A 22287-nucleotide genomic window follows, 5' to 3' on the forward strand; every position below is an offset into this window, starting at 1 on the left:
TTGCCCGAGGAGTAGCGCTCCTGATTTCAAGTCCGAACGGCTGAGTAGTGAGGGTGCAGACACAGTGGGGGCCCTGTGGGGCCAGGGTGCCCCCGCGGGCACTTTTGGGTGATGGATGTGGGGCCTGGGGCCAGCCTGGCTGGGCAGCAGTGGTGGACAAGCCAGGGGGGTCCTGTGGAGTCAGGGGGCACCTTTGGGCGGTGGATGTTGGGCCTGGGGCCACCCTGGCTGGGCAGCAGTGATGGACAGGCCAGGGGGGTATTACCTTTGGTGGTGGCAGGACACAAAGGGGAGCAGCATCATCCCTGTGGCTGCGTGGTAGCCTACCTACAGCAAGTAGAATTTCCATTCCGGGGCAGCAGCAGTGGACAGACACATGGCGGTGAAACAGCTGCAGGCCACGTGGACAGGCCAGACCCAGGACTCCTGGCCGATCGGCGAGGCGAAGGAGCTGGAGCCAGAGCCTCAGAACGCGGCTGCTGGCAGGTGGCAATCACCCCATTGGCACTGTGGGGGGGGGGGGGACCCGGTGATGGAGGGTGGAAGGCACCCGGCAGTGGAGCACACTCGACGGTGACCGAGACTGCACCGACCCCGAAGTCTCCTGGCCTCCCTGGATGATCCCGTGGGCAGCGGCAGCGGTGGGTTCACGTCTGGACTCCCCTGACTAGGGGAGCGCGCCGATCGGCTCCGCAGACGAGGGTGGCATGCCGCCCAAACAGCTGATGGGGGCGGCAGCGTGGCCAATGGAGTCCTGCGTCGGCCTTGTGGCTGGGATGTGTGGAGGACAGGGCCTCTCCGCAGGGAGCCGTCGCGGATGACGAGCTGCGGGGCTGTGATGAGACGTGCGGGTGGCAAAGCCGGTTGTCTGGCCGCGGCGGTGTAGATCAGCAGGCTCCGTCCTGCTTCCTGATGTCTGCTGCGGTGCTCACTGGGTCTTGCACGTGGGTCGCGAACAGCTGATGTTCACGCGGACCGCGACCCAATGGCTGGTGCCGAGCCAGCATATCCTCCTTCAGCGTGAAAGAGGAGCTCAGAGGTGAGCAGAGAGGAGATTGCATGCTTAAAAAAGTGAAAAAGACCGGAGCCCTGTGGCCGCGGCGACCGAGTCCGGCGCCATCTTGGTTTAAGCAATACCAGCAGGGCTGCCAGGCAACTGGTATTGCTTAAAAGCAAATAAATATGGCAGCCTCCGTATACTTCTCACTACAGTTCTCCTTTAACTTATCTGTATGTTTTTGGGATGTGGGAGGAAATCAGAGTGCCCAGAGGAAACCCACAGACACGGGGAGAATATACAAACTCCTTGCAGATAGTACCCTGGCTGGGATACGAACTTGGGGATCCAGCGCTGCAAAATGATAGTGCTATTCACTACGCCACCGCGCTGCCAGAATTGCAGACTTTATACGTTCGTCCACGTAACGCGTTCTTTTTCTGGTGTTTTAAAAAATACATTATTTTTCCACATATCGTGCATGTTTCCAATTACAATATACTTTGCCAAAATCTGAAAAAACTATGTTGAAAGCAAAAACAAAACAAAACAACAAAAAAAAACACATGTTAATGCGATTGACAAAAAGAAAAAAAACCACAAAAACTCATGCAAAATTGGAAGGATATATTGTAGAGGGAAATAGTTTAAAAAGACAAACAAACACAAAACAAAAACATAACATCTAGCGTAGTAGTTGAAGTTCATCTCCAACTGTCATTAGTCTCTAAATAAATAGATAAATAAAATCAGTGCACTGAAATAGCAGAAAATGTTGCAGAAAACGTGTGCTAAGCAGTTTTCTCTATTGTCAAGCCTGAGTTCATTCTGTGGCAACTGATGAAGAAAGAGAGAGAGAGAAAAAAAAAATAAAAGGTAAAAAGTATGTTTGCTATGTCTGGCAACTGGGAACTTCTGTGGAAAATGGTTCAAATAATAATGGGCTGCTTGCTGCTGCGCAGGAACTGCCACATCCACCACGAGGGGAAACTGCACCAGGGGCCAATCCGAGCTCGCCTTCCAACGGGCAGCCCTGCACGCTTCCCGGGCCGGCCAATCACGTGCCGGGTGACATCTCAACTTTGGGTGAACTGCTCGCTGCTGTACAGCTGGAGTTTATTCCTGCGCTGCTGCTTCTCTGAGAGTGACACGGCTGTAGCCTGGAGCTCAGAGAAATAGCAAGGCTGGATTCTTCTGCTCAGCCAGCGGAGCTGCAGTCCGACTGCAATGGAGCCAGTCATCGGAATCCCTCGCCTGGTGCTCCTCTCCATGCTCCTCCTGATACCAACCCGTTGCCTTTACATCTCTAAGGACAAAGGTGGGTGAGTTATGTGCTGTGATATGAGCTGGTGGAACCCTCAGGCATCAGGCATTGTTTTCCTTGGATAGATACAACAGTGTCAAGTCAGGGTGTGGACGATCTCATCCTCCCCAGGAGAGGTGGACTTCTCAGCATTGAGTGTTACAGAGTATCCAGACAGCTCATGATGACCCAGAACCACTAGGAGAGTATAAGGGGCTAAAAGAGACAGAAACATCTGAGCTCAACTTCAGCTTTTTTCTTAAAGGGAGCTAAGCACTGACAGATGTCTGTCCACGTAGGTTGCGGAGACTCTGGTGCTGTTCGCAGGTCGCATATTGGCACCAGCGGTGTGGTTGATCATCATTAGCCCGAGAGACCCGGCGCTCTTCTGACACTATTCTGTAATGGAAACAGATGCTGAACTCCAGTGGGTTTCTTTTTTCTCCCCTTCTCTGTACTCTGTGCAGTTAATTGACTTGCAAGTTTTAACAAGTTGTGTGCCAAGTTGACTATTGCCTGTTTGCTTCTGTTGCCTTTTTTTTTTTTTCACTTGTACTCTGGCTGGAGTGACTGGCAAAATGTAAGGGTGTTGTTGAACAAGTAGGCTTGGAATTGGGACTGTTGCTTTTCTCTAAAAATGTGTATAACATAAAGAAAGACACCTGTAAATTGATATTGTTCAGAAGATGGTGATGAGAAAACAAATTCATTCTCTTTGCCAGCCTTTCTTAACCTTTTTAGAGTCGAGGGAGCCCTACAAAATTATGATCCTTGCTAAAAATGTTTATTTTGGAAAACCTGATGGGCTAATGTATTCCTTTTATGAGCTGTCACTTCCACCTGCTATTATATACCTTGATTAACAATTCTACCATTGTCATATTACTAATGCTGCAATTGCTACCCCACGTATGAAATGCTGCATATACCCCCACACATGAAATCCAGCAATTACCCCACATATAAAATGCAGCAGTTGCATTTGTGTATGAAATGCAGCAATTGCATTTGTGTATGAAATGCAGCAATTAACCCCACGCATGAAATGCAGCAATTAACCCCACGCTTGAAATGCAGCAATTAACCCCACGCTTGAAATGCAGCAATTAACCCCACGCTTGAAATGCAGCAATTAACCCCACGCTTGAAATGCAGCATTTACCCCCACATTTGAGATGCATCAATCACCTGCACAAAATAAGTTTAGCAATCACCCCCACAGGTCTGTGGAGTCAGTCGGAATTATTTTTGGGTACCTGAAGTCAGAGTTGGGGGGAAATATGCACCAACTCTGATTCCTAATAAGTTAAAACTGTAACTAAAAGAGAAAGTATGATAAAATCTACTTCAAAGATAATAGTCATCATAAATGACTTATATATGCAGTAATAGTCCATAAAATGAAATAAACCAACCAAAATAAGTTATTTTAAAATTCCTAAGCTTTGGCAGTAATGAAATGCCTGTTAAATTACATACTTTCAGTCAACAAGATTGTTATATGAAAGTCTGAGTCAATGAGTAGGAATCAGTTGAATCATAAACAGAGGATTTGGAGTTGGATTATTTTTGTACTGACTCCAGTCATGCAGCCCCACACCTGAAATACAACAGTCAACCCCATATTCGAAATGCAGCAATTTGTGCCACATTCCACATGCAGTGCAGTCACTGTCCTCCAATCATTGGTGTCAGTTGGCTTAAAAAAAAAAACCTGCCCTCATGTCCCCCACCTCCTCCCAATGTAGCACATGCCCCTTCCACCCCAAACTGTCTTGTCCCACATTCATTGGTGTTAATGGCCTAAAAAAGGTGTGTTGCCAAGCAGTATGTGTCCCTTCAAAGCTGATTAATCCCCCCGATATAGTTATTGTCCCACAATCATTGGTGTCATTGAGCTAAAAAGAAAAGTTGCACTAATGCAGTTTGTGTAACCCCAATGCAGAATATGCCCCTCATACTGGCACTGCCCCACGAACATGGTGTCAATGAAATTAAGTATGTCTTCCCCACCACCTCTGCCTTCGGATCATTGGTGCTCAGTGGGGGGAAGAAAATACCATCCACCTGATATTAATCTGTTCTTCTGCCCCATCCTTTTTCTCTCCTTCTTTTGGTCCTCTGTGCTGCCTCTCTCTCTTCTTGTTCTCTCAACATCACTTCGCAGCTGTCACTCACCATTGTTCCGTCACTTGCTTCAAGACTTGAGACAGGGGTAAACTGGCCTGGATGATGCTCCATGTATTGGATTAGTCCACCGGTTGCATCAGTGGTGGAGGGAGACTATTTTCTCACAGGAAATTGGGACTATTTTGTCCAGTTGAAGTGGCAAAGATTTTTATGGAATCCCTGGGGGGTTCTCATGGTACCCAAGGGAACCCCATTTGGGAAACGCTGCTCTTTGCGAATTTCAGTTTGTCTGGAAGCTGAAATATTAGGAGCGGGGAGAGGAGAGCAATTTGTGCAACTAATTGAAATGTAAAGTGAAGTCAGGTCGAGGTTGTAATTAAAGCATATCTGTGCTTTCTAGCTTCTCCCCCCCCCCAACCACACGACAAGATGCTCATGATACCTGTCTGTCCACACAACATAACCGACTAAACAACCAATTCCTTTGCATACTGGACATGCAAGCGGAACGAAGGACTGCACGATATGACCGCATTTAAAACAAGTGCAAGTCATTCAAAGGACTTGTACACATGCATCTGACAGTTGGTTCGGGCAAACCGCCTGTTATCCGTTGGTCAATTAGTCGTTTGCGTGCCTGCACATGCCTGGTTGTCATCCAACAGACTAAAGTCAGACGATAATCGGGCAGTTTCGTTGTGTGTTTACAAACCTTTAACAAACTCTGATGTGGGCACCACTTCCCCAACTCCTCCCATTTCACCGTGACCTGGACAACCAGAGTTTTGCTGATGTTGCTGTACTGGGGTGTCCCTGGTATTTTGCAATTGGGCCTATAGGGTTCCCCCTTCCCCTGCTGTCACGGCTGGGAGGGTTTGCAATGCTTGCTTACACCACTCACTGTCTCCATTCACTGCCAATTGGAAGATAGTTGTGCCTGTCGATGACAAATCCCTGAAACACTGGTGTTGTGGGTTAGCAACTGACATGGCCAGGGCCGGCCCTAGACTTTTTGCCGCCTGAGGCAAACTTCGGAAAAATTGAGGGTCCCCCCCAAGCCGTGGGTGGGGGGCCGCTGAGCTGGAGGGGGTAGCGGGCAGGAAGGGGGTATTGGGCACAGCGGTGGGGAGGGGGGTCGCCCCCCCCCTCCCTCGCCTGGGTTCCCCTATCTGCGCTCCCCCTCCAGCTTTTAGTTGCTACTGGTAAGAGGCAGCGGGTGGGGATGACTCACCTCTTTCGCATTCCAGCTTGCGTTCCACTGTTGTCACTTCCTGCAATGCTGTCCAGGAAGTGACGGCAGTAGAACGCACGCTGGAACGCGGAAGAGGTGAGTCGTCCCTGCCCACTGCCTCTTACCAGTAGCGGCTAAAAGCTGGAGGGAGTACGCAGGGAGGGGCCCCACCACTGTGCCCAATACCCCCTTCCTGCCCGCTACCCCTTCCAGCTCGGCGTCCCCCCACACCCACGTGCAGGCGGGTGCCGGCTTCCCCCCCCCCCCCCCCCCCCAGAAGTGCCGCCTAAGGTATTTGTTTCACCCTACCTTATGGGCGGACTGGCACTGGACATGGCGGAGTGACATGGCAATGTTGGGGTGCAATGTGAGGGGGGGTTTGGAGGGGTAGAAGTCAGACCAGAACTGCACTACACGATGATGTGCACATACAGGATCTTCTCAAAAAATTAGCATATTGTGATAAAGTTCATTATTTTCTGTAATGTACTGATAAGCATTAGACTTTCATATATTTTAGATTCAAATACACACAACTGAAGTAGTTCAAGCCTTTTATTGTTTTAATATTGATGATTTTGGCACACAGCTCATGAAAACCCAAAATTCCTATCTCAAAAAATTAGCATATTTCATCCGACCAATAAAAGAAAAGTGTTTTTAAAACAAAAATGTCAACCTTCAAATAATTATGTTCAGTTATGCACTCAATACTTGGTCGGGAATCCTTTTGCAGAAATGAGTGCTTCAATGCGGCGTGGCATGGAGGCAATCAGCCTGTGGCACTGCTCAGGTGTTATGGAGACCCAGGTTGCTTCGATAGCAGCCTTAAAGAGAATCTGTATTGTTAAAATCGCACAAAAGTAAACATACCAGTGTGTTAGGGGACATCTCCTATTACCCTCTGTCACAATTTCGCCGCTCCCCGCCGCATTAAAAGTAGTCAAAAACAGTTTTTAAAAGTTTGTTTGTAAACAAACAAAATGGCCACCAAAACAGGAAGTAGGTTGATGTACAGCATGTCCACACATAGAAAATACATCCATACACAAGCAGGCTGTATACACCCTTCCTTTTGTATCTCAAGAGATCACTTGTGTGTTTTTACCTTCTGTCCCCTTCAGCTCTCCTGCACTGAATACTAGTGACAGGCTGTGAGGCTGATCCTTTCTTCCTGTCTAATTCCTCAGTATGTGTCAGCCCAGCTCCTTTCACAGCCTAACAGAGGAGGATTTTTATCCAGCTCTCTTCTATCACTGATAAGATAGCAGAGACCTGCTGGCTTATGTAAATAAAACACACACTGGAGTGTGCAGAGAGGGGCCTGGAGGGGTGTGCATAAACAGACCAGCACGGAAGAGTTGGCAGCCTTCCAGGCACAGGGCGACAAGTCTGACAGGGGAAAGATACATTGATTTATTACAGAGACAGTGAAAGTAGAAAGTGCTGCAGTAAGCCAGAGCACATTAGAATAGGTTTAGGAACTTGTAGAATGGTAGAAAAAACGTTGTAATTTTTGTTACGGAGTCTCTTTAAGCTCATCCAGAGTGTTGGGTCTTGCGTCTCTCAACTTTCTCTTCACAATATCCCACAGATTCTCTATGGGGTTCAGGTCAGGAGAGTTGGCAGGCCAATTGAGCACAGTAATACCATGGTCAGTAAACCATTTACCAGTGGTTTTGGCACTGTGAGCAGGTGCCAGGTCGTGCTGAAAAATGAAATCTTCATCTCCATAACCATGGCATTTTGTGTTCAATAACGGTTTTTGATGAGCAGAAACATTTAAGTGTGACAAACATGCAAAAGAATAAGAAATCAGGAAGGGGGCAAATAGTTTTTCACATCACTGTAGATGTCGATTTCATCTGCTAGCAGTGATCGCCGCTGGTAGACTGATGACGGAACGGAGCTCCGTCAATCAAGCAGGGATGCGCATGCGGTCCCCTGTAAAACCACGCTCCAGGGCTTGACGCCATTGGCCGTTAGGCGGTCACCTTCCCGACGCCTATTGGCGTTAGGCGGTTGGGGAGAGGTTAAAGTGTACCAGAGACAATAAAATAAATAAATACCTGGGGCTTCCTCCAACCCTCTTCAGGCTGATTGCTTCCAGGCCACCTCGATCTCCGCTAGGCAGCCTCATTATTCCTCCAGTTGGTCAGTCCGGCTGCTCGCACTCCCTGATGGGGCCCGCATGCACACCCTGGCCGTGCATGCGCAGTACGCCATAACTGGAGGAAATACCTGGGCAGCTAGCAGAGGATGTAGGCGGTGAAGGACAGCGAGGGAGTGATCAGCTTGAAGCGAGCTGGAGGAAGCCACAGGTATGTATATTCATTTTTTTTAATCGTTTTAGATTTTCTTTAAAGGACAGGTGTGAGGAAAAATAAAAAACGTGGTCTACTTACCTGGGGCTTCCTCCAGCCTCTGGCAGCCGATATGTCCCTCGCCGCAGTTCCGTAGTCCCAGGAACCCCTCCGTTTCAGATGCTGACCTTGCCAGGTTGGCATCTACTGCGCCTTTGGGAGTGGGCGGCCGTGCTGTTTGCGATCATGCTCACGTGGCATGGAGCATTCTGCGCAGGTGCAGACCATGTGACCATGTGAATGCAATCATGAGCAGCTCAGCCACATGCTCGCGCAGGTGCAGAAAATGCTGACCTGGCGAGGTCAGCATCTGAAACGGAGGGGATCCTGGGACAACGGAACTGCGGCAAGGGACATATCGGCTGCCAGGGGCTGGAGGAAGCCCAGGGTAAGTAGAACCCATTTTTTATTTTTCCTCACACCTGTCCTTTTAAAGGAAATCTGAGAAGATAAAAAAAAATCCATATCACTCTCACCTCGTTTGTCCTGTTTGTTTACATCACATAAGTTGACCTTTAGGATGGTGACAAATGTCAGGAGAATCTAAAGCATCCTATAAACTATAACTATCCTATAAACTAAATGGGACACAGCTGTGGTCATCGGGCTTGGAGAAGGGATTTGGAATACTGGTTGATAAGTTAAGCAACCATATTGAATGTCTTGCATTTGAAGCTAAAACAAATTAAATTCAGGAATGCATAAAACAAGAAGTAAAACCATGATATGCTAGTATACTCCTGCTGTGTAAATCACTCGTGAGGCCACATCTGGAATGCGGATTTGGGCACCACAGTACAGGAAGAACATTGCGGTTTTGAGAAATGGGCCTTACATTCATTTGGCAATAATTTTGTCGCTACTTATCTCAATGAAATGGTTTATATCCTTTTCAAAGCGCTAGGGTAATAAGTCCATGGGCCCACTAATCACCGCAATTCGCCCAAAAACGCTAAATGCAAACGCGTAGCCTGCACCATTTTCAGGAAATTTCCCAGCGATCGCGTCTTAGTGCTATAGAAGCGCAAAACGCGATCGCTAAAAAATCGCCAGGTGTGAATGGTGTTTTGTTTTTTTTTGTTGTTTTTTTTTCCGGGCGTTAATCGCCAAAAAATGCCAGAGCAAAATCGCTAGCATTTTGCGATCAGCAAGTGTGAATGGGCCCGAACTGTGTGTGGAGGAGAGGAAAGGAAATTTACTATCTGGGCTCAAAAAAATTAAACTTAGTAACTTACTAGACATCCATTTCCCCCCCCCCCCTCAGCACCTATTATTTAATTATTTAATTGTGTAATTTGTGGGCATGGTAATATTTTTACTTACTATTTTTTTTTTTTACAAACAGCCACAGCAGCTTTATTATTCACTGTTAGGAGGGCCTTTGGTTCTAGATCTTTATGGCAATACCTATTAATAGCCATATACCTGTATTCCTTAGAAAATAATTGTATCATTGATACAGAACAGGTCGTTTAAGCCTCTTTCACAGTGCAACGTTAAAGTCGCACATTAAAACAACATTTAAAGGGCACCTAAACTGAGAAGGATATGGATTTTTCCTTTTACAATAATACCAGTTGCCTGACTCTCCTGCTGATCCTGTGTTTCTAATACTTTTAGCCACAGCCCCTGAACAAGCATGCAGATCAGGTGCTCTGACTGAAGTCAGACTGGATTAGCTGCATGCTTGTTTCAGGTGTGAGATCCAGCTTCTACTGCAGCTAAAGAGACCAGCCGGACTGCCAGGCAACTGGTATTGCTTAAAAAGAAACATCCATATCCCTCTCAGTTTAGGTTCCTTTTAATGCAGAGTAACGCACAGCAATAGTAAGTGTGCGACATTCACAGTGCACACGTTGCGTTTGCGTGTAACGTGTAGTGTTATTAGAATGTGTTGCATGCTGTGCGTTATACAAATTATTAGCTGCGTTGGACTGTTTGCACATGCTCAGTAATGACTTGGAAGCATACTTTTTATTGCCTGTATGCTCTACTGTATGCGACGATAACAGGGCATTAAGTTACGTTGCAACTTTTTGGGGGCGATGTGTTGTAATTTGCGTTGCGACTTTAACATCGTCAAACCGCAACGTCCTACTGTGAAAAAGGCCTTAAAGAGAATCTGTACTGTAAAATTATTGCGATAAAAAGCATACCATTCTATTCATTATGTTCTCCTGGGCCCCTCTGTGCTGTTTCAGCCCCTCCCTGCTGCAATCCTGGCTTGTAATTGCCATTTTTATGCAGTGTTTACAAACAAAAGACATAGCAAGTGATAGGCTGAGAGTAGCTCAGTGTTTGAGTCATACAGAGTGTGCAGGGGGCCTGGAGAGGGTGTGTATAGCTTCTATCCAATCACAAGCAGTACAGCACATTCCAGCCTGACTGCCTGAGCCCGACAGACCCAACAGAGGAGAGAAGATTAGATCATATAACAGAGATAATACAGCCACTGTGCAACTAGGAAAGGCTGCAGTAATCCAGACCACATTAGAACAGCTATAGGAACTTATAGGTTTGAAGAACTAAGGCTCAACATTTTGTTACAGAGTCTCTTTAAGCTCTTTGTCCTCCCTTGCATGTTTTTACTAATCGCCCAACCTCCCCCCCCCCCCGCACTTGCTCTGCTCATCAAGTTAAATTGTGTTTGAAAAAAAAAATGCAGGCAAAATGCAAGCTACTGTTGGGCAAATTCACACTTGCCAAATTGCATGTTTTCACATAATGCAACATCGCAGGCAGCCATGCACATAATGTATTCTTATGGCATTCCACGATTAGTAAAAGCATTTCCCATTTCTGCATTGCTGTATTTCTGACAACATTCACCTTTTTTATTTTTCCCCCACATACCGCATACAAATCGCTTTATTCTCGATAATTTTTCTTGATCCCGTCTCATTAATATTGTAAAATGCATTATAAAACGCACAGATAAAAACTTAAATGCATAAAACCTGCAAAAATAATTTGCAGGTTGACATTTGTCATGAAGTTCCTGCATCATTTAGGTACTTTCATAGTGGGTGGACAGTGGTACTGGTAAGGGCACCGCCTTTGACGTGGGAGACCAGGGCCTCTTGAGTGCGTCCCAGTGGCTAAAGTTCTTGAGCGTTTTGAGTTCAACGGGAGAAAAGTGCTATACAAATGTTTGGATTGAATTATTATTATTATTATTATTATTATTATTATTATTATTATTATTATTATTATTATTATCTTGCATGCTAGGATCTGGTTCACCAAAGTGCTGCCCCACTGGGATGTTCCTCTGATTTATTTATTTATTTTTTTCTGCATTTAAAACCGTGATGGTTCATTCTTATTACGTTTCTGTTTTGCCTACCCTTATACAAACCATGTTTCCCCAAAAATAAGACCTCTTATAATGTTTTTTGCTCCAAATGTTGTGCTAGGGTTTATTTTTAGTGGATGTCTTATATTTGTATGAGCACACAAGTACTTATGCTGTGTGTCCTCCTGCCCTCCCCACGGTGCTGCCTCTTCCTCTGCTGGATACACCTCTTGTATGCCCCGGGGCCCCCCCCTTGTAGCTTTTAGTGTCCTCTTGGGGTCCCCCTCTGTAACCGTGTCTTCCTCTAGCCCCTAGATTCCTGTGTCCCATGTAACCCTATGGCCTCCTGGTGTCCCCTGTTTCCTCCAATGTCCCCCTGCATCCTCCTCTCACCCCAGCTCCATGTCATGCTGTCCCCCATGTCCTGCAATGTCCCCACTATCCCCAGCTTCATGCTGCTGTGCTCCCGCTCTTCAGCCTATGGGGAAGAAGTATGGCAACTTGTGTTTCTACTGCAGACGAACTTTTGACCTTTTCATATCTCAACCTGCTCTCAGAAGTTGCATTCTGTCAGGAAAAGTTTTTTAACCAGTTCACCCCCAAGGGTTTTTATCCTAACGGACCAGAGCAATTTTCAGTTGTCAGCGCTCCTCCCTTTTATTCCCTAATAACTTTATTACTACTTATCACAAGAAAATGATCTATACCTCGTTTTTTTCGCCACCAATTAGGCTTTCTGTGGATAGTACATTTTGCTAAGAATTTTTTTTATTCTAAATGCATTTTAATGAGAAAAACAGAAAAAAAAGAAAAAAAAATCATTATTTCTCAGTGTTCAGCCTTTATAGTTTTAAAATTAAACATTCTCCTGTGGATAAAACAAACACGTTTTATTTGCCCAGTGGTCCCGATAATTAAACCGTTTAGATTATGTCCCTACCACAATGTATGGCGACAGTATATTATTTTGAAATATAAGTGGTTATTTTTCTGTTTGTTCTGGCCATAATTACAAGCCCCTATGTAATAAATTAAAATTAATTTTCCCCCATAAAATATAGAATAAAAAAAGCTGAGTCCCTAAGGCAACTATTTATTTATTTTTTTTAAGCTGATTTTTTTTTTTTTTTTACAAGTGTTTTTTTTGGGGGGGAGGGTTGGAAGTGTAATTTTATTAATGTGTATATACTTGAAAATGTATGTATTTTGTAGGTGTAATATACTTTTTGGCCACAAGATGGCGCTAGTGAACACTCATAGGACGTGTTCACTTTTTTTTTTTTTTTACACTTTATTAAACTGTTACATTTCCTGTTTATGTGAATGGACGTAGCCGCTGTTCGCGGTCATGTCCATTCACTCCAGGCACTGCGATTGGGTAGAGGACTGTTCGGTCCTCTTCCCCAATCGCCCAGCACGGGATCCCGACGGTAATGGCGGCGGTAGCGGCGGACACACGGCGGTAGCAGCGGCGGGAATGCGCGACGTATTAAAACGTCATGTTGCTGTTAATAGCGGTAAGCATGACGTTTTAATACGTTAGGATGGCGGTAAATGGTTAATGGCTGTAATTTGCTTCTCAGTGATGTTTATATTCCTGGCAAGAACAAGGCAGAAGCTGTCACTTCCATGCCTAGAAATTAACTTTCAGGCAGCAAAATAAAACTAGTAAAACAGCCTGGTTATTAATGTTTTGCACTGTACATTTACATGGTTATCTCATCAGGTCACCTTGGGTACACTTTAACCATTTTCGCCTTTTGGACGTGACTTTCACACCCAAAAGGCTGCTGCGCGCTCCCGCTCGTGCCGGCACACTCCCGTACACCACCCCCCCCGGTAGCCCGGAGTTCAATGAATGGGAACATCACCAGGCTGCCTCCGAATGGCCTCCGATCAGAGATGCGCTGAGCCCCCCCAGAGACTGCAAACGCACCTTGAACCCAAACAGAGGCTCTGCATATAAACCAAAAGCAAAGATGTTAAGTGAGAGTGGCTGACCAAAAATGAATTAAATTAGTACATAGCAAGGAAATGAACAGCGCTACTTAAAAACAGATGAGTGCCTACCTGCAAAAGGGTGCAAACCCCACTTATGGGATAAAATACACACTGAGCATACACATGTCCTGTCTACCACTGGAGGATGTTGGTTTCCTGTAACAGCTTGCATGCAACTTAAGTACTCGTCCCTCCCACTGCGAAGAAGTCAATCCTCCATGGGAGGGGACCTATAATGCATTATAGAGGGCGCTATTGCGGCCGGGGACGCGGGTAATCAGCCGCGTTCCCAGCCTGTCAGCCGGTGACGGCCAAACCGGAAGTGGCCACCGGCGAGTCCAGGTGTATCGGAGGGACCCGGCGAGGGCACCGTTCAGCTGCAGGAGGCTGAGGGGAGCCCCGGGTGAGTAAAAGTCATTTTTTTTCTAAGACTTAAGGTTCCCTTTAAGGGGGGCATATTGTGCTGAGCATTATGGACACAACGTTAGATGATGCCCAGAAGATCTGGTTTAGGACATGATAGCCTTGCTGTGACATTGGTATTTGACTCATGCAGAAGATATATGGGCACGTCTAACACTTCTTCTTCTATTACACCGGAATGTGCTTTTAGTTCCTGGCATTGATAATGCACTCCTGATATTAATTTGTCATAAATTGTGTGGTTGTCTGAGAGAGAGAAGTGGCAAATAGGGGAAACTATGTCCTCTGTATTTTATAAAGTGATGGGAACAGGTCCTAAAATATTTTTCTCAGTGTGCTCACTTGTGGTTGTTGGTGACCACAGTTGGAATTTTGAAGTTTTATATTTCTGAGGTTGTCCAGATTAAGCCTGTGATGATTATCTACTTGTGGGTGATATCCCTGATTGATGAATATTTTCCATGCACCATATGAATATCCAAGTAAAAAAATGTCAACATCAACAGTTAGTTAATATGAGAAAAGGGCGCACCGATATGCTACTACTGAATTCCAATAGTAAAATATCAGTAATCTTTGCCGATATTTTACTATGTCTTAACCTAACCCTACTCCCACACAGGACCCTCCTTCTACCGATGCCTAACCAGAAGACCTCCCCCCTACCAATGCCGAAGGCTAAGACCTCCCTCTACCGATGCCTAAGGCTGAGATCTCCCTCTACCGATGCCTATCCCTCAGACCTTCCTCTACCGATGCCTATCCCTCAGACCTTCCTCTACCGATGCCTATCCCTCAGACCTTCCTCTACCGATGCCTAGCCCTCAGACCTTCCTCTACCGATGCCTAGCCCTCAGACCTTCCTCTACCGATGCCTAGCCCTCAGACCTTCCTCTACCGATGCCTAACCCTCAGACCTCCCTCTACCGATGCTCCGCACATGCTATGTAATGCCACAATTCGCATATCGGCTTGCCTCAGCGACTGTGATTTTATCTGGTGCCCAAATTTACCTTTTTTGCTGCATAGCATGCCCATTATAAATGCTGTGTTTTGTAGCAAAGAAGGTAAATTATGCAAAGCCGCAATTTGCTGCAAAGAAGGTAAATTAGGGCACCCAGAGGGGCCTGATAAAATTGCACTCATTATAAAAGCCACGCTTTGCAGCAAAGAAGGTCAATTTTGGTGCCCAAATTTCTCTTTGTTGCCGCCAATCGCGGCTTTTATAATAGGCACCTTTGGCGGCACTCTTTTTTTTCCGTAAGGGTTTCTGTGCCCTTTTTCCTGTTTCAGCATGAACGGACGATAGGTACACACTGTCACTTGCATTTGGTTGGCTGCACTCTGTCTACTATTTTTCAAATTCAGCCCACACTTTCCATCAATCATGGCGAGGACCTTTGTACTGTAAGTCTGCACAGGGATGCTCTTTGCAAACAAATTACATTTTCAATGCTCATAGTGAGAAGATAGTGTATAATAATCGAAGAAGACTCTGAAGAAGCAGCTTTTTTAGCTGTGAAACGTGCGTCAGGTGCTGCTTTTCTGTTAGTAACTGCATTTGTTGTTGTTGATATTTTTCATTTGGATGCTCATGCGATGTGCGATTTTATTTATTTATTTTTTATTTATTTTTTATGTTGGATATTAAGTTATGTTTTACTATTGACATTTTCTTTGTTTGAAACCCCTACTTTGCTGCTGTTCCATGACATTCATAAAACAATGTAGATCATTTTTAAAGGGTTCATAAACTTTAAAGCAAGACTGTAGGTCATCAGATGGGATAAGGTGATTGACTCATGCTATATTTCTTGGGTGGGAGACTGAGGATTAGACAGCAGCTGACATTATTCTCACTGATTTGTTAACTTTCCATCAAGTATCACTCCCAAGTTAAGTGCAGAGTCTTTGTATTGTACGACTTCTTATCCAATGACCAGGTTGATATAAGCAGGCTATTGTAATTTATCCATCGTATGTGAGCTCATATGTGAGTTTCACCTTTAGCCATCTGGAGTTCATATAGTTTTGAATTTTCTCTAAGCAGGCATTGATGGGTATTGATGGTTCCTGTAGGCCAGGATTGAAGGTGAGACATAGCTATGTATTGTCTGCCTAAAAATGATAACCTGGATCATGGGTCTAGATTATATTTGCCACCAGGGCTCTGGAATCGGTACAAAAATCATCCGATTCCAACTCCTCAGGTTATGAAACCACCGACTCCGACATCAGGTACCCAAAATTGTTCCAACTTCTCGACTCCGACTCCTTAGTCTAATTCTTAACAGGGCTGTAGAGTTGGTACAAAAAGTTCTCAGTTTTATGAAACCACCAACTCCAGGTGTAATGGTCCGCTCAGCTGGCTGCACAGGCAGACAGCTGTTTGACCATTCCTCTAGTCTGTGGGCTGCAGGTCTCTGGAAGAGAGACCTGTCTTCACTTTGCAAGTTTCAGACCTGTTCTGCTGCTGAGGAAATTGCATACATTTGTCATGCAAATGATCTAGCCGCCTCCCTTGAATGCTTGCAGCATAAATACCATGTGATCCCACAATCCTTTGCTAGTCATCATGGTTTGTTACTGTTGAAACACTCCTGGAGTGTCAGCCTTGCTATTGTTTGCTAAAGATTATCTTAGAGTATTCCTGGGGACTGCATTAGGCATCCCTCTAGTACAGTCAGGTTGTATTATTTGTATTGCCTGTTCTGTCTTCTGGTTGTCCTTGTGATTGCACTGTCGCCAGCGGTTGGCGATGGTGAATCGTTTGTTTCTGTACTTGGATCACACTTTCTCTGGCGGAAAGAGCAGTGGATCCTGCTAGCCTGTTTCTGTACTTGGTTCACACTCGCTCTGGCGGAAAGAGCAGTGGATCCTGCTAGCCTGTTTCTGTACTTGGTTCACACTCGCTCTGGCGGAAAGAGCAGTGGATCCTTCCTGTCCTGACCCTGAACCTAGATCGCACTCGCTCTGGCGGAAGAGCGGTGGATCTTATCTGACCTATTCCTGTTTGTTTGTCTGTCTGGATCGCACTCGCTCTAAAGGTAGCAGCGGTGGTTCCTTTTGGTACTCTGTCTGGGAGTGTAGGCCAGAGCTGCGGTTGCTGCTGGCTGCTCCTTCTCTCTGTCTTGTCTGATCCGAACGCTTGCTGTAGGCTCGGTGGGGTAACCGTTAAGCAAGCGTTCATGTTCTCTGTTTCATGTTTGTGTGGCATTGGTTAGTTAGGGTGGCGTGCTTGTCTCTGTTGCGCTTTTCGTGCGGAGACCGCGCCGTAAACACGTTCGCTGTTGCGAATGAGTGCGGTGTTCGCGTTTAGCTCGCGTTTGTTATTTTCCTTATCTATCTTCTCATTGTTGTTTGCTGTGCCTTTGCTACTCTCGTGCTCTGTCTTGCTCAGTCTTGTGTCACTTCTGGCAATCGCCTCTCTCGCGATTGCGTTCCTACTTTGTTTCTGCTGTTGTGTGTTCGCCGTCGCAGGTTGGCGACTAGATTGGTGCCCACACATACACTTTGTCGCTGTGCTCTCTCTCTTTAAGGGCTATCTTGCCCTGCATTGCTTCCCTTCGTACAATTCCTATCTGACATCTGTGGCAGTGCAGAGGTTCCTCTGCACTCCACGGCTCCATCTGCCGGCAGGAATTCCCCTCTACAGGTGCATTGCACCTTTTTGTTGGGTTCTCTCAGATTATACGCTTGTGGAGGATTTCCGCAGTGTCAGCACGCATCCTGTGCGCTGACCACGGAAAGAATTCCGTAATCGTTACACCAGGTACCCAAAATTACTCCAACTCCACAGCCTGGTTACCACAGATAGAATATAGATTGCAAAGATCAGAGGTTACACCGAGCCCTGTGGGATACCATAATCCATAAGGAGTGGTCTGGAATACAGTAGTGAAACCTAGGTAGGTATATCTGCTTTGACTGGACAGACAGGAAATAATGGAACCAACTTAGAAATAGAACAGTGCCTCACTTACTGCGTGAACTCATTAGATTTTTATTGTCTAAAACAATTGTTCCTGGTCTAAGGTCTAAAGTATGCACAGTTGTCCTGCCTTCGCTCCAGCGATGCGCCGTAATAGGGGGTTGTGTTCTGACTGATCTTGTTGCTGCAGGTGCTGAAGCTGCCACAACAGTGTACCGCTCACTTGTTCCTCCTACCCCTTTTCATAAACCAGTACACATCTGTACAGTGCTCAATAATAAACTACCCTAAGGGTTCACTAAGTATCTCACGAGAGAGGCTGACAGCAGTGAATTCACCACCCGTCAGCTGCTCCCTAACACCAGCCAGGCGCTTGCTAGCAGTCTTGGCAGGCAGTGAAGAGGCGGCCCTTCCATGGAATCATAACTGAGCACAGGCGGGACATGTCCGCTGTCCCGAGCCAGTCCCTCCTGAACTCCCGTCATGTGACAGCCAAGCTTCCTCCTATGGGTAAGGAGCCAGTCTAATTGGTACTTACCATGTGATCACTGTGAGCCAATCACGGTGATCATGGACGGCAAAATGGAAAAAAAAGAATCTGGTCCATAACTGGACCAAATCCTGCCGTCCCTAATCGTTTAAAGGACAACTATTGCGTAAACATTTCTTTTAAAATACATATAAATGTACATTTCACCCAGATTAAAATGCACAATAAATTAAGCTTTCCTATGCTGCTGTCAGTTAGAGTAGGCAGTAAAAAAAACAACTGACAGATCTGAGAGGTTTTGGACTAGTTCATCTCCTCATGGAGTTTTTTTGTGATTGTTTGTTTTTTTTCTTACAAAAGCACTGAGGGCCCTTTTCCACTAGCAATCGCTAGCGTTCACGCTGAACGCTAGCGATTGCGATTCAGCAAAGTTAACAAATTTCCCTGGCGTTTGCGATCGCAATTTTGCTATGCACTGCATAGCAAAATCGCGGCAACAATCGCTCCGCAACGCGATTAAGTAAAAAATGAATCGTGGTAGTGGAAATGACCTACCACGATTCCTATGTTAAAAGGCAAACCGTAGCGATTTGAAACTCACTAGCGGTTTGCGATTCAGCATCGCAATGACCGCTAGTGAAAAAGGGCCCTTACTGAATGGCAGTTGCTGAGTCCAACTGCAAACACGAGTTTGGAGGCTGGCTGACATCTTTGTATATATCATTTACAGTGATTGCTTTTGTAAACAATAAAAGGAAATACTGTACTGAGAATCTCCCATTAGGAGATGGACTAGTTCAAAATCTGTCTGATTTCCTTTTTTTTTTTTTTTTTTTTTCTCCTCTTTACTACTTGCTGTAAGTGACCGCAACATGGGAAAAAAATTGATTTATATATTGTCTATTACTCAGTGAGAAATGTACATTTTATATGTATGCATTTAAAATGTTATAAGTTTACGAAAAAGTGTTCCTCTAAAAAGAAAAACAAAAAAGAAGCAGAAAGTTACTGGAATGTTATTGGGCATGATGTATTAAAAAGAACCTGAGATGGTTCATCATGCATAAGTTATACTTACCTGGGGCTCCTCCCACCCCATGAGGACCCTGGGCTTCCTCGCTGTCCTCTCCAGCCGCTCCTTTGTCTCCGTATCGCCTCTGGTATCTTCTTCAGCGCAGGCGCAGAACACTCCGACTGGCCCAGACTGAAGAAGATGTCGGAAGCGATCCTGGGACAGCAGAGTGGCTGAGGAGGGCAGCAAGGGAGCCCAGGGTCTTCATGGGGTGGGTGGAAGCCCCAGGTAAGATTAAATAAGGCACAGTGTACACTTTAAGGCTAGGTCCACACTTGGCCCCTGCAGAACGGATCCATTTTTGTAAACCATTTTTCTCTCTTTGTTTTGAGAGAAATGGCTTTTTTTTTTTTTTTTTTTTGCAAGGACGTTTCCAGTCTGTGGAAACGTCCCCAGCCCTGGCCGTGGGGGGGGGGGGGGGGGGTCATGCTGAAGGGGAGAGCAGGCAGGGAGGGGGGCAGCTGTCACTCCCTCCCTCACCTGGGTCTCCCCTTCCCGCTCCCCCTCCAGCTAGCTTCAATAATTTAAAAATCATTTAATATTAATATAATGTAACAGGCGGCGAGCGCGGAACTTCCTTGTGCTCCACCGCTCGCCGCGTCACTTCCTGTAATGCCGTCCAATGAACATCAGAGGACGGCATTACAGGAAGTGACACGGCAGCGGTGGAACGCAAGGAAGCAAGTTCAGTGTTTTCCCCAGAACTTTTTTCCAGCTGGGTGGCATGAAATAGTAGCCGGGCGGCATAAAAAAGTAGCCGGGAGGGGCGAGATGAGAGAATGCAGGGCCAGTGCTTCTGTGAACAAATCTGCTTACAGCATAGGAGGTGGTTAGCCAATGACAGCCGGGTGCTCCCCAAAACTAGCCGGGTGGAGCACCCGGCTAAAAGGGCCTTCGGAGAACACTGAAGTTCCCTGCTCGCTGCCTGCTACATTATAATGATTTAAAATGATTTTTCGATGTGAAACTAACTGGAGGGGGAGCGGGATGGGGGACCCGGGGGGGGGTAGGGGTAAACGACCGCTCCCCGCCGACCACTGTCACCCTCGTCCTGCCTACTACCCCTCCAGCATGGCGACCCCTCTCACCCACAGGCTGTGACACAGAAACTGATTTGTTTCTGTGTCAAAAACTGCCTGTGTAGAGGGGGATCCGTTTTCCCATTCATTTTTCACTACCCCTCTGTGTATCCGGGGTCCGTGAAAATGCAGCAGATCCAGTCCTTCCATTCAGGTTTTGAAAACTGGTCCCCCTGAATGCAGACTGATCCGTGTTTTTTTTTTTTTTTTTCATGGGTGAAGAGGGCTGCTATCTTTTTAACACTGGCATCTGTGGCTCCGGTTTTGATCCGGCATGAAGAACGGAGCCACGGATACGTTAACGGACCAAGTGTGAACCTAGCCTAAACCAGTAAATTAAAGTATGGACTTCATGGTTGCAATAAAAGCCTGCTGTTTGATCTTACAGCTCCTCTTAGACAACCACAGCTGGCTGCATGCTGAAATGGAAATATCATTTTTAGAACATAACTTGTGTAGTAATTCTGTAGCAGCCAGAGATTAAAAAATAAATAAAAATAAAACAAAGCTGGAAAACCACTTCAAAATAGCAGAATGGGAATCTCTACTTGCATGGCAGAGTTGGGCAGCGCTGTATTTGTTTAGCGTTAGAGTGCCACCTAGCTGCAATGTGAGACTGTCATTGTACTTCTTGGTTAGGCACCAAGCAGTGCTGCAAGTTAACTAGGAGTAATGTGAAGTCGTCCTCATGGCAACGTGTACATTTCGTATAGATGCCTGTTTGGACTCTTGCTCAGTGTGATATTAGAATACTGGAAAAGTTTGGTGATTGGCGCTCTATTATTGGAATGGTGAAAAACTGTCATTTTGGGGGTTTTAGAACTTTTCATATCAATCTAATATCTTCCTTTCCTCCTCAGTTCCTAACCTAACAGGAAAATCCCTCCACTATGCCAAAGCGCCTGTGCCAAACTTAAAGCGGACCTAAACTCTTGCACAGGAGACAGGAAAACACAGATACATCCGCCCTGTGTGTGTTTATAGAGAAGTGCCTGTCTAATTCTCCCTTCTCCGCAAGTAATCACAAGTGTAATTTGAACGGAAAAAATGCAACAAAACCAGTGTTTTTTAAAAGCACGCGTTGCAAAAAGCAAGTGTATGCGTTTTTTTTTTTTTACATGCGGCCCATTGACTTGCATTATGTGCGTTTTCCGCAACGCTAGCGTTTCTGCTCGGTGTGTTCACTACCTAAAGTAACCCTTTAAGAATAAAAGTGACAAAAAAAGTTCAACATTCTCAAACTTCCAAAGAAGAACATCCACAGTGAGTTTATGTATTAGAAGAACCTGAACGGCATCGAGGGGTACTTCAAATGGAGTTACCCAAAATAGGGGCTAATTTGCTACTGCAGTTATTACAGAGGAACTGAGGTGAAAATAACAATGAATAAAACTGCTTATTTTTTTACGATATTCACTTATAAATTATTTAGTCAGGGTTTGCCCATTGTAACATCTTTCCTCTCCCAGATTTACAGAGGCTTGCAAAAGTATTTGGCCCCCTTGATGTTTTCTACATTCTGTCACATTACTGCCACAAACCTGAATCAATTTTATGGGAATTCCACGTGATAGACCAATACAAAGTGGTGTACATGTGAGAAGTGGAAAGAAAATCCTACAGGATTCCAAACATTTTTTATAAATAAATAACTGCAAAGTGGGGTGTGTGTAATTATTCAGCCCCATTTGTTCTGAGTGCAGTGAGTTGCCCATAGACGCTGCCTGATGAGTGCTAATGACTAAATAGAGTGCACCTGTGTGTAATCTGTCAGTACAAATACAGCTGCTCTGTGACGGCCTTAGAGGTTGTCTAAGAGAACATTGGGAGCAACAACACCATTAAGTGCAAAGAACACACCCGACAGGTCAGAGATAAAGTTATTGAGAGATTTAAAGCAGGCGTAGGCTACAAAAAGATTTCCAAAGCCTTGAACATCCCACGGAGCACTGTTCAAGCGATCATTCAAAAA

At 45.6% G+C, this 22287-nt stretch overlaps 1 protein-coding gene across 1 annotated transcript in view; it reads left to right on the forward strand.

The window, feature by feature from the left end:
* The first annotated feature begins 2110 nt into the window (after positions 1 to 2110).
* The window catches only part of LOC137564350 (A disintegrin and metalloproteinase with thrombospondin motifs 2-like), a 418259-nt gene continuing 398082 nt past the window's right edge, over positions 2111 to 22287 (forward strand). The window contains exon 1 of the mRNA XM_068278125.1: positions 2111 to 2315. Coding sequence (XP_068134226.1) covers positions 2225 to 2315 — 91 coding nt within the window. The 5' untranslated portion in view covers positions 2111 to 2224. The remainder of the gene's footprint in view (positions 2316 to 22287) is intronic.

This window comes from Hyperolius riggenbachi, chromosome 3 (assembly GCF_040937935.1).
Source record: "Hyperolius riggenbachi isolate aHypRig1 chromosome 3, aHypRig1.pri, whole genome shotgun sequence".
In the NCBI taxonomy this organism is placed as follows: Eukaryota; Metazoa; Chordata; class Amphibia; order Anura; family Hyperoliidae; genus Hyperolius; species Hyperolius riggenbachi.